Source organism: Macrosteles quadrilineatus, unplaced genomic scaffold, assembly GCF_028750875.1.
Source record: "Macrosteles quadrilineatus isolate MER2022 unplaced genomic scaffold, UCM_ALF_1.0 Scaffold_2__2_contigs__length_208266976, whole genome shotgun sequence".
Classification (NCBI taxonomy): domain Eukaryota; kingdom Metazoa; phylum Arthropoda; class Insecta; order Hemiptera; family Cicadellidae; genus Macrosteles; species Macrosteles quadrilineatus.
The window spans coordinates 96,852,044-96,864,812 of record NW_026542595.1 but is presented as its reverse complement, the minus strand read 5'-3'; the positions used below and the strand labels follow the sequence as shown (position 1 = coordinate 96,864,812).

General features: G+C 36.2%; 1 protein-coding gene across 2 annotated transcripts in view; it reads left to right on the top strand.

Moving 5' to 3' along the window:
* Positions 1-963: 963 nt before the first annotated feature.
* LOC128983916 (b(0,+)-type amino acid transporter 1-like) overlaps positions 964-12,769 on the top strand; it is a 57,108-nt gene continuing 45,302 nt past the window's right edge. Inside the window, exons 1-2 of one of the 2 annotated variants that reach the window (XM_054403179.1) lie at positions 964-1,086; positions 5,036-5,179. In XM_054403179.1, the coding sequence (XP_054259154.1) occupies positions 1,071-1,086; positions 5,036-5,179 (160 nt within the window). In that variant the 5' untranslated portion in view covers positions 964-1,070. The remainder of the gene's footprint in view (positions 1,087-5,035; positions 5,180-12,769) is intronic. The other variant, XM_054403180.1, reaches the window with a different exon arrangement.

Sequence of the window (12,769 nt, the reverse complement as noted above, 5' to 3'; positions counted from 1 at the left end):
GTGTTCACGATTTCGGCTCGATTGCAAAGTCATTTAAAGCATTTGCAGTATACAAATTATTTTTTTTTATAAATCAATACTTTCCAAAGCATTCAGATTTTGGACCAAGACCTAAGGTTTTTGATTTTTTTTTAAGGTTTTTAAGACCTGGCTAAGGTTTTTGATCCAGAGGTAAACGTATGCCCCGCAGACCCCTAGTTATTATTACAAATAGAGAGGAATTGTTCATTAGCTAGTAGTCTAGCCTCCTAGTTCCATTTGCTGGTCGAACATCAATGAGTCAGTATTACGGTCACTGGGTTGCAGCAATACCATGTTATGTAGAAATCCACTAAGGTTCAGCCATCGAAGAATCAAAACTGAAGGGCCTCTACGGAGTGAGTAATGATTTGAAATAACACCTCGATAATTGTAACGATCAATTTTCACAGTGTAAACTAGAATTATTTTAATATTGTACTTGGATTGAGGATTCAAAATACGATTTTTTTACAATAGTTTTTTTTTTCGATTTTACTATTCCTGCCTACTATTAAAAACCCTTCAATAACGCCCATTGGCACACATTGACCTGCCGACACCCTGTGCCGTGCGGCCCAAAGTGACCTAATAGATAATACACGGCCTTAAATCTTCCACTTATGTAGTTATTCAAGCTATCGACCCCCTCAATCCATCGTCTATCGTAACAATTTAATTCCGTAACAACAGAGGAAAACTTTATGATGTCAACTACGTAGAGTTCAGCGCCATAACCTTGGTAGGCTCCGTCAAGTGAACAACCGATAACATGCTGTGACACACAATCAAGAGAGCGATTATTTATGGAAACAATCAGCTGATATTGAGGTTGGTGGATCAAGTCCGCGCCCACTTGGCTGTTGGCCCGCACACGACTCTAGACACACATACACACACACACACACACACGCCGTACATAGCGCGTTGGCGCGGTCGCAAACAGCTGTTAGATAACGGAGCTTAGTACCAACACGGTTCGTGCCGTATGTGCTTTGTGCTACACCAGTATTGTTGAGTGTAAAGTGTATTGCTGTGATAAAACATCGCTCATGTCTGCCAAACACAGTAAGTTGTCCCATATTCGCAATGTTTATTTGGTTAAGTTTTCTTCAAAGTCATCAGGCACAATTTATTGCCTGCGAGCGAGATAAAACAGTATAGTGTGACACATGTGAAATTGAAAATACATACAATCGTACAGTTGATTAAGTATTGAATATTTCATTTAAGATCTTGTAGACTTTGAATTTCCAAATTTTATTTCAGTATAGTAGTCAAAATGTCTTTATGATTAATATATTTATGTATACAGTGACGCATTTTGGAAACATGTTTAGGTTGAATATGCTTGCCGGGAGAGTGTAAATTGTCTTAATAAGTACCGATAGTGTAGTACCCAAGACCTTGATTAAGATCTGTCGATGAGAACTATCTAAAGACAAAAGGATCATTAAGCACAGCTGGGCCCAGTTTTCGGCAACCTTTTGATTGTTTTGCGAGTACTATAACTACCGTAAAAATATTTAGAGTATCTCAAACCATTCTAAATGTATTCTGAATTTATATTAAGCTTGTAATAATTATTGCAAATATTATGTACCTCTTAAAGTTTTTGTCTTTATTTTTATGGGTCTGATTTTATTTTTTTTTAGTTCTAGTGGCTTTTGCCCTGTACAGTTTTGTATTATTATGACAATAAACAATTTTGATTCTTAAAATAAAGAAAACATCTGCAACAACGAAGAATACAACAAAAAAGTTAACTAAAATATTTCAAGTTCTTGCCACTGGAAAATTGACGAAAACAAAAATTAAAAAACGTAAGGTGATTAAAAATAATTAAATTTTTCAAAATATAAAAAAAGATATAGCCTACGTTCCTATTTGAAATTATTTGTAAAATACAAAGTAACGGCATAAACTTACACTTTATAGTAGTGCATCCGCACTAACAACACTTTTTCTGGAATTATACATTTATGAAGTTTTGTGACAGAGTTTTAATACGAAATAATCTGGAGGCTACCAAGTGACCTTGGGGATTATTTTTACGAAGAGACCTGACTTTTGGTCAGTTGCCAAGTATGAACAGTTAACTTGTATCAACATTCCTAAATGAGTTCCATCGTCGTTCTGAAATTTGAAACCTTTAAACAATTTCGCCCTTAAAACAATATAATTCTTGCACAATAATCGAATGTTATCCATGTTGGAATGGGGATTACTTAGCATTAGATTGAGATAGAACACATTACAGTGCATTGTTATCAGCTACAAAGGTTATCATTGGAATTGTTTTGATACATAATACAATTTTAGAAAGACTAGTTTTCGAACTAGGTTATGTTTTGAAATATATTTAGGTAAGATTATAAGATGTCGGCATACATTACTGCAGTGAAAACTTTTTTAAGTAGCCTACATACGTTGTGGTGCTAAAGGATTTTGATTTATTTATAGAGTTAATAAGGACCAGTTAGAGTTGAGGTTATCAGCTGTTATACTTATATCTCTCATAAAAATTCCGCCCATTTTGCTGTCTAAAATTAGTTCCCGATCAATTAATATGATATAGCCAAGCACTGTTTTTAAATTCAATTCATATTTATTACGGTGTTAGATTTTATATTTAACTACAACAAAAATATGCCTATTTCTGTATTTTGAATTGGAACAATTCAGGGAGCATAAAAGTCAACATCGTATGCATTTCTGTTGTGAAACAATCAACTCTTTAGCCATATTAAAACTTTCTTTAAAGTTTTAATATGGCTAAAAAACGTAGTAGAGCACAATAAATTTAAGTTCGTGTTTAAAATAGTCCTTGACACGGATGTTAGAAAAAACAGTATGAATCATTATCATCCATCTTCTATACTCAATACAAAAAGGGGGTTTGTTCCAACACCCCTTTTCCAGCCGTCCAACTAAACCGAAAAATTACGGTGTCTTTTTAAAGCTTAAATGATCTAGCGGAGTGAATAATGGTACGGTAACTAAAACAATTTCCCGTAGGACTTTGTCTCATAGCGTTTATTTAGTTCTAGAGTTCTCGTTTAGCGCGGGAAATAACTATCGGAAACTTTTGTGACGAGTGATCAATACTTTTAATATTAACGATGAAAACAACCACACACAGCTTTTTGGTTTTAAAAACAATTAAAAATTGTATAGTCTACTAGCAGAGTATCCGTCCTTCGTACGGGGTTGGCGTATAAGTATAAAATGCTTATTGCAGTTATACTCGTGCTTTGCGTTTGCAAAGGGAGAGATTTGAGAAGGTTTGGTTATTTTAATTTACGGTATGCTATTGTATAACACATCTACCATAGCCATAATAATGTTCTATCACTTCAATTAAACAATATAGAAAAGAGTAAATTACCAAATATTTGCACAATATCACAAACAATTTATAGATAAAAAAATATAAGCATAACTGTAAACCATCCTTTGTAAATAAAGCATTGCTTTAAAAAAATCCTACTTGGACAGTTCCCATTGTAGGGTTCCTATATCACAATAAATTGTCTGTTGCTGCTACATAAATAAATATGAAATTAGCTGTTGTCATAAATAAAAAAAAATAATAGTGATGCACCCTGTTGATAAACCTTATAACTTTTTATTGCTATTGAATATCTTGGAACCAACTTGTGTAGTCGAAACAGCTGTCAAAATTCTGTAATTCCTTACAATATCCTGTTTATTGTTGGTAGACAAAGTATATGTCGTGGTTGTTTGTGTACATCAAATAAATTACGACCAAATAACTAAGAGAAAAGTATTTTAATAAAAGAGCTACATTTTGTGTACAATCCTGTAGAAAAACAAAAACCAGACTAACTCATAATGCGTTGCTATGACAATGTCATCAGCTGACGCTAGGTCAATCTCTTCAAAGTTTTGATAGCATAGTTTTACAAAAATTGTTGGTTCTGAAAGTCAGCTGTTTTAATAATAAGTTGCGTCTTAATAAAAGAACACAATACAGCGGTCCTGTTGAGCTAAACGGGAGCCTCATTTGATTAGGACAAAGTATATTTTAGGACAGACAAAATCATATGTTTTGATAGAGTTGAAAACAACGATTATCGTATAACTCAGCTGTGCGGAAATGAGCTATTTTCGTATGAGAGAACAATTGTATATTAAGTTTCTAGTCCGGAAAATATATGTTGGAGCTAGACTTCGTTTCTCGCAGGATTACCATGAGTCCGGGAAACACATATTGGATGAGTAACGTATATTTTTCGCAATTGTTACATTAAACTATCGAACAATAGGAAAAACTGGGCAGTGTTTCCACTGATTTAAGGACTTAACACATTTACTCTAACGAGAGGTCGTCCAGTGGTCGAAACTCGACCAAAAATATGTAATGTACTCACTTAACTATTTTCACCCCACACTGTAAATAAAACATGTGATTGGAGTTTCCTCCATTTGTTTTGATTTTCTGTTTATATTTCGTTGTTTAATGTGTATATTAGGAGTTATGGTTCCCTTTACTTAGTTTATAGGCCAAAATGCACTTGGTTTGTTTATGCTGTTTTGCTTTTGTAACTTTGGTTAATACTATGTATAATGGAACCTCGAACAATTATTGATATATTTAACTTATATTTGGACTAAAATGAATGTATATTACTTACTTGAAATACTTGATCTCTTCATCCTTGACCAAAAAATGTTGGATAGAACGCGACATACCTAATAACCACCCTCTGTAAAACGCTTTTGAATCAAGGAATTAACCCCATCAAGGATTTCAAATCTCTCAGTTTTGCTGGTAAAAAATGTTATCCCTTAGGACACAGTAGAGGCATTTCTTTGCCAGAAGTATTCATGAAAGGTCTGCCCACCTTTTTCTTTAGTAGGTTCTGGTTGAGGGCCATCAAACTCCGTTATAGTAAAAATAGCAAATATATTTCTTGAATTATATTTCTCTGAATTTAAGCCAATTTATCTTTTGTCCATAACCTTGTATATAAGTGAGATGACATTTGAGGAGGTGCTTGCAGGTCGAAGGAGCCTGACACCGTGGCCATGTCGCTGCTGGACGACACGGCTACAAACACGGCTCCAGAACAACTCACCCTCAAACGAGAACTCGGCCTATTCAGTGCTGTCAACCTCATCATCAGTGTCATGATTGGTAAGCCTGAACTATTGACTGTTGGTACCATAAGTTTATTGATCTTTTTGCTAGTGATTTACACTATAAAACAAAGAGATGTCCACATCTCTATCATCCTAAAACCAATGGACTAAATACCTGAGATTTTGCACAAATATAATTTACGTATCCATATTATTAACATTGGCCCTATTATAGTATCAGCATCTTGACTTGGGTAAGGTAAATAATCTTCGTAGGCTAATTTACTATCTTTGTTTACTAGCCAATAAATATTCCATTTTATTTTTTAATAGCGTTAGAGGTATTCCAGATAGCAAAGCATTTTTGTAACATTGACGCAAACTTGTCGTTGACGCATGCTGAACTTGCAGTAAGGTCACTGCAAATATTATTTGCAAAAAGAAAATTTGTATATAATTGACTATTGCAAACTGAAAGTTTTAATGAAACATGAAACCATCCGTTAAAATTCATATACGTTCATTTGAAAACTTTCCTATTCTGTTGTGTGCAAAGGTAAGGCTTTTAACACTTGTTTGTTCTCATTTCCCCCTAACTTGGACACGCCAAATCCAAAAAAATTATTTTCAATTTGAAAATGCCCCAATAGGGCCCAATTTGGGGGGTATAAAGGGGTGTATTTTGAGAAATTTTCAAATGTAAACATGGTTTTTGTGATACATCAATTTAAAGGTCTAATCATCCCGATCATTTTGGAGCAAAAAAAAAAAATTTAATTATCTTTAACCGTATTTACAGGGTGGGTCAAAACGTTTTAAAAAGTACTTTAAAGTTAACAATCGTAATACCCTAACTACTGAACGGAACAGCGCCAAATTTCTTTACAAGCTTATTCTTGAGCTACTCTTTAAGATAACTTGTAGTAAGGGCATTTTACATGTTATTTTCAAATTTATAGACCAATTTTCCAATTTGGTGACAGGTTCAATGTGTCCAGTTTATACTTCGAAATCATGAACCAAACCTGTGGTATCACAAAGTATAACCCCACTTATAAGGCTTCTTATGGTTGTATTGTTTCAGTCCCGATTTTCCTTTGAATGACACAATCTGTTCATCCACACATAGCATCTGTGGCTTTGGTAAGGCTTGAAACTTTGCTTGAAAATGATCGATAAGTGGTCTTACTTTGAATAATTTGTCTCTCTTTGGATGTCCAACTGGTAGAATGTTAGTGTTGTCGTTACAATGAATGTTTCTTTTTATTTCTTCCCATCTGTTGCGTGACGTTACTGAGCTGACTTTTTCCACTTTCGTATGTTTAGCCCAAAACATTCTTGATCATGGTAAGCGATATAGACATTCCAACGCAAATCCCAAATACCCCCGCCGCAGCAAACCTGCCGACTAAGCGAATTTCCATTTGTCTGAATTGATTTTCAGTTAAATATATTTTAATAACATTAGGTTTAACGAGTACCTAGGTTTGCTGCTACAAGGAAACTAGTAAAGTGTGTTTTTGAGTAAAATATTGATAGCTTAGTACAAAATAAATAAATTTGCCAAGTTTGATCAAAATATATCCATAAACAAGCAAACTACAACATTTGACAATATTCTCCATAAGAATAACATGGGAATTTTAAATTTAAAATTTTTTTAATTTTCTCCGTTACTAATAATCGAATAAAAATACTTTTATATACTAAATTATTTGTTTTTTTAAGCTCTTTAAAAAGGTCTAAAGAGAAATCGGGAAATTTTGTGTTTTGAGGGTCAAAAGTGAGAAAAACCAATTTTTACCCCATAAAACCCCCCGTAAAGCCCCGTTCCCATGGTCCGATCGTGCTGGTTTGCGAACTCATTCAAGTTTATCCCGCTTTACACCTTTAAACCAAATTTCATCAAAATCGGACAAAAATTACTCAAGTTATCGCGTTCACGGACGTATATATATATATAAGTCTATATATATATATATATATATATATATACATATATAAAAATTTGAACGAATGGTGTTTTTGGCCTCTGGGGACATCAAAATGAAAAAGTAAATCGGTCCCGGGTCTAGGTCTTACCGTGCCACCTACGGTAAAAGCTACTTCCCTATAGGGAAATTCGCTAAAACTGCTCTAGTTCATTCCTTGACATGTTTAGTGGCTTGTTTGGGTCTTTTGGACACTGTAAAGATTGGACTGATTTACCATACTGTCCAAAACGTCTGTGTCAAAAAAATATCCAAAATAATCTACAGGGGTTTGAATTTCCCCTAGTCCAGGTTCGACGTCATCCTATATTACCGGTGGTTTTTTACTTGAGCCTGCGTCAACTTCAATCCATTTTGGAAGATCCTTTTTCTTCGTTTTCCCTTCGAACCTCTTGCACCTCCTTTGTTTGTTTGTGGAACTTCATTTGTATTTGTTCCATTTTCCCGATTCGGATTCACACCAGCACCTGAAATTCATTCATGGGAACATAATAAAAGTGAATAGGCCTATTATGTACTTAGTAACTATACCTGAAGTGTTTCTCTGGCAATAGTCATGCTCAGTAGCTCCAGGCATACTGGTGATACGCTGGAGTCCAGTAGTATTACATGTAGCGCCAGATGTCGTGGGCATGCCTGTATCAAATTGGGCATGATCGTCCGGATTGTCGTCATCATCATCATCTATGAAACGCCTACTACTTAGACCATCAACTATTCGCTGTAGACGATCTGTATTTGCATGTTCTATGGGCTCATAGTCGGGATCAGCGTCGCTGTCATCTATGGCACTCTCATCGTTGTCTTCTGGAAGAAGGAAGGCTCCCTTCAATCTTCCTGGTGCGTTCCGCACAAGTCTTCTTGGCCGATCCATCTAGAAAAGATAAGATGGTATAAGTTTGCATTTCAACACACCTTTTACATATGTTCTGTAGTTGCCCATAGTGTAATAAACTACACTAACCTTCTGTCAGTCAGAATATCCATTGCTGCCCAATGAGTAAAAAAAAAACACAAACCAATCTTATTTTAAATTATGTAAATTAGAATATATTAGACCAAAATTATGTGCTAGGTGTGATCTACAAATACTATAAGGACTAAATACAATTTTTATATGGCTAGACTCACCTGTTTTTATGGTCTTTTATATGTTGTATACACCATAACCTCCAAAAAGCGTCAATAATGGGATGCACGAAATTTGTAAGTGAGCTTGACCACTGAAAAAAGCTCCAGTGCTGCCAACTCAACAAAACGTTCCCCCCCGTAGTGTAGAAACATAAAAAAAAACTGTTTCCATAGAGCGATACAAAATTAAACAACAATCTAATAAATACAATTGTAGAACGTGTAAAAAATTACACAATTGTCAATAAGAGGTACTCTTCATCGCTTATATTAACGAAGCCCTCGTATGATCGAGGGTCACAATCATTCAAAGGAAAGGTCATTATATTTTTATAGTAGACCCATCTTGCTTGCATCTGGCGCAAGAGAAATATCCCGTATGACCGACATTTAACCCCCAGAACATAAGATTTTGCGGGGGCAATATCACAAGTTAGCCCTTTCATAATCACATTGGTTGTTTTTTGCCCTTAAGTTGGATACCCTTAAGTTGTTGATAAGGTTTTCATTTAATCTACAAAGGGCTGTAGGTACTGAGATGCAAATGATGGAAACCTATAATATACTCTATGATATACTCTATAATATACTCTTGGATGGACCTATAATATACTCCAATTTGAAGTACAATCCCAGATAGCGAAGGATTATTTATTACTGATACAATAATAGGCCATAGTTCTCCTGGACTACTTCTAAAAAGGGGAATCCCATCGATACCAAGTAGTAACTCAATTTAGGTAACTTGTTCAACAATTGTGGACCGAATTTGTTTGAAAAAAGGACTCAATACCAAAATGACAATAGTAACCAGTATTCAGAAGCTGAGCGTTGATAGCAAGGGGGGGGGGGGTTCGTTTTAGTGTCCGTCCATTACTTGGCAATGATGTAAAACATTTATGAACTTTTAATGTTAATAATAATGCACAATGAGCAACACCGGTGATTTGAAGGTCTATACTCCATTTTCGAAGTCTATTAAAGAAATCGTCCTGATCAAACTCATCCACTTCTTCACTATCACTTGAATCAATGTCATAAATTTCATTACAATTCTGAAATTTTCCGGAAATTCAACGGTCTGAAGGCTTGAATTCTCCAAGATTGGGCTAGATAGAGAATCGTTTGTAGATGATCGGTCAATTGAAGATGGATTATATGTTAAATCAACGTCAGACGTTTCATCATCGATTTGGAAATTATCTAGAACTTGAAGTAATAGAGGGCTTGAATTTGTGAAATCTGAGGTGAAATGAAAAATATTTTTAGGCCTATGGTCATTTGAAGAAATTGATGGTGGGTTAGATGTTAACTGTTTGGAATGAATACAACAAGTAGGATTGCAGACACTAACCAAGTTACAATCGGGCCTTCGATTACAACAGTAATCTTTGGAGATGCCTACTATGGTCATTTGAAGAAATTGATGGTGGGTTAGATGTTAACTGTTTGGAATGAATACAACAAGTAGGATTGCAGACACTAACCAAGTTACAATCGGGCCTTCGATTACAACAGTAATCTTTGGAGATGCCTACTAAATAACTATTGTCATCACGAGCCAGTTTTTTGGCCCGCTTCCTTGTCTAGTAAGGTTATTTAGTGGCACTCTCATCAACGCCACCTTGGAGCGTTAATTCATTTAGGTGAAACCTAGATTGACGAGTTCGTTGTTTAGGTCTTTCTCCAAATACGGATAGCAAGTGCATCAACCATTATTTCCCCCATTGATTCCATGTAAAGCCCGTCTGACTTGATCGAAAATCTCAGGCTTGCACATGGCCGCGCATAAAAAGGCTCTTAAATCGTATTAAGACGAAAATGGCACCAAATCGGGAAAAAAAACCCCGAATGAGGAACGAACGTCGCGTCATACGCTACAACGAAACCACCACAGATTGGTGTGCAATTTCCCAGGCATTTGTTTTTGAAAATGCTATTTTCCTAGTCTTCTCTTTATTGCTTGCAGTAATACCATTGTAGGAATATTTCACTGCAACCTGGTACGACATCAACCTTCGTAGGCAGTTGTACGTCATTGTTTTATGTCCTTCCCCCGACCGAGGTCAGAACTTTGAACAGCTGCTTATTAAATTGAGGGGTTTCTAACATTTTCTCTAACTCTTCTATCTCCTTTAATCTTTGAACAGGTATCTTTCCTATTATCTCATACATTCGCGTTTTCTTCATTGTTGTTAATGGAACGGTCATCCATCTTCTAGTTATTCTTTGTACAGCGTCTGTGAGGTCAGCCACAGTTTCCTGGAGCTGTCCTACGACGATGAATAGTCTATTAAAATCTGGGTAGCTGTCCTGAAAGTAGATGTTTAAGTTGTTATCGACGTATGTAGGAAGAATGTGAGAGATTTTTACCCTTAACGATACATTTTGATTTCTACAAATTTCCACAGATAGTTCAGGGTATGGGTGTCTAACTATCAAGGGGTCTAAAGTTAGCCTAAATCTCGGTTTTTATATATACAGTAGACTCTTGATAATTCGAAATTGGTGGGCCAAGCATATAAATTTGAATTATCAAGAGTTTTGAATTATCAAGAGTTCGATTCATCGGGAGAAAAATAAACCATTCAAATTACAGAGAGTTCATTTGTTTAATACATACAAAGGTACAGCACGTTACAATAAAACATCATACAGTATTTTAGTACACTTTTAAACAATCACCGGCTTATTTTTCAGTTACTGTAATTGCAAAGAAATCTGTTATTTAGCGCTATATATTTCGCCAAATAGCTGAACTATCAGCTGTCGACAACTACGTTTGTGCTCAAGGAGATGTCGCGCAATCTAGTGATCGGATTGCCAACTTAGAAAAACAAGTCAGCGAACTAACTCAGACTACTGCTCTAACTAAACAAACATCAAAACGTCCAACACTAGCCTACCATGGGAACAGGATGTACTGTACCGGTACTGCATAGTTTCCTGTTATAACAGGAAGAGATCACTTCGAACTATAGAGTGTTTTGCCGACTAAACTTCGAATTACTGCGTGACTTTGATTTACAGAGTGTTTTTTCGACGAAACTTCGAATTGTAGAGTGTTAACCGACGAAACTTCGAATTACTGAGTTACTTCGAATTATAGAGTGTTTTTCCGACAAAACTTCGAATTACTGCGTGTTGCAAATTGACCTGCCCTCTATTTACCGAGTGTATCAAAATGCATGGTAAAAATTTGAAATATTGAGAGATTCTCTAGGGACTGAGCCTTCATTTTGAATTATCGAAAGTTTTGAATTATCAAGTGTTTGAATTACCAAGAGTGGACTGTATTTAGAGGTTTAAGCTCAGTCCGCGGCAGCCAAGTACGCCTAAAATGGATCCATCATATACCACCTCGAGACATCGAATTTGGACTATGACCATATGGTCTTTACTATCGAATTTCGTGGTTACTAATATTTACCGTGACCCTACCAACTGATTTTTAGGTTAAGGTAACTATCCACTGCCCTAACTTGTGTGTTGTGACTTATTCGGTCACGAGATGGCACTTACCTCGTTCCGTAGTCCAAATCAGGTCGAACACAATTCGCTGTGACAGGGTATAGCTCCTCCAATCTGCTTAACTCCGCCGCGAGGTATTCCCTCGCGGTACCTACCTTCTAAGCCGTCCCGTCGAATGTTCTGTCCAAGTTATAACGCTTTGGTAGAACTAACTATACTAATATGGGGTTGCTTAGTATGCCTAACAACCCCGAGCTTCTACTTACTGACACTATCCACCTCGGGCCTAAGACTGACTTACTATAAGCACGACTTCTTACGCCACGCTTATTGTTATAGTCGCGGTATATTCGACCACGACGGTACTTACCTTGTGAGCTGTCCGACGTCTGCAACATCAACTCCAACTGACTAGTTCCCCAAATGCAACTCCTTATAAGGACCTTCCAGTGGCAGGGGGTGTAGGGGTGAGGTAGGGGAGGTAGACTGGGCAGCCCAGTTGTGTTGCCGCACGACCATTGCCCTAACAGCTGATAAGCTCGGCCGCTACCTCAATGTTTACTTCTAACTCTATATTTCTCTCTCTCTCTCTCTCTCTCTCTCTCTAATCCCGACACTATTGTCATTCAAACTATTCAAATAAACTTCTATTGTTATATGCCAATAATACCAGAATAATTTTAATAAATAATAATCCTATTTCTAACTAAACAATTGGGTTTATGGCCTTAGGAATAATTAAAGACAAGAAATAAAATAAAACGATTATTCTTCCACAAAATAATCAGTAACTTCTTTACAAAATAAATATTTCATCTTACAAACAGAATAACTGTAAGGGGAAAATAACCCTTACACACTCCACTAAATTCACAATAGAAAAGAAAACAATCAAAAAGAAAAGAGAATCATCTTACTTCCTGAGGTCTCCGCCTCATTCTCTCCTCGCCCTGGGGTGAGGCGTTAGTCCCAGATGCCGCACATTGATTCTCTTGAATTGACCTAGTTGTGGAATGTATATCCTCATGAACCGACGCTGCCCGCCACGACGG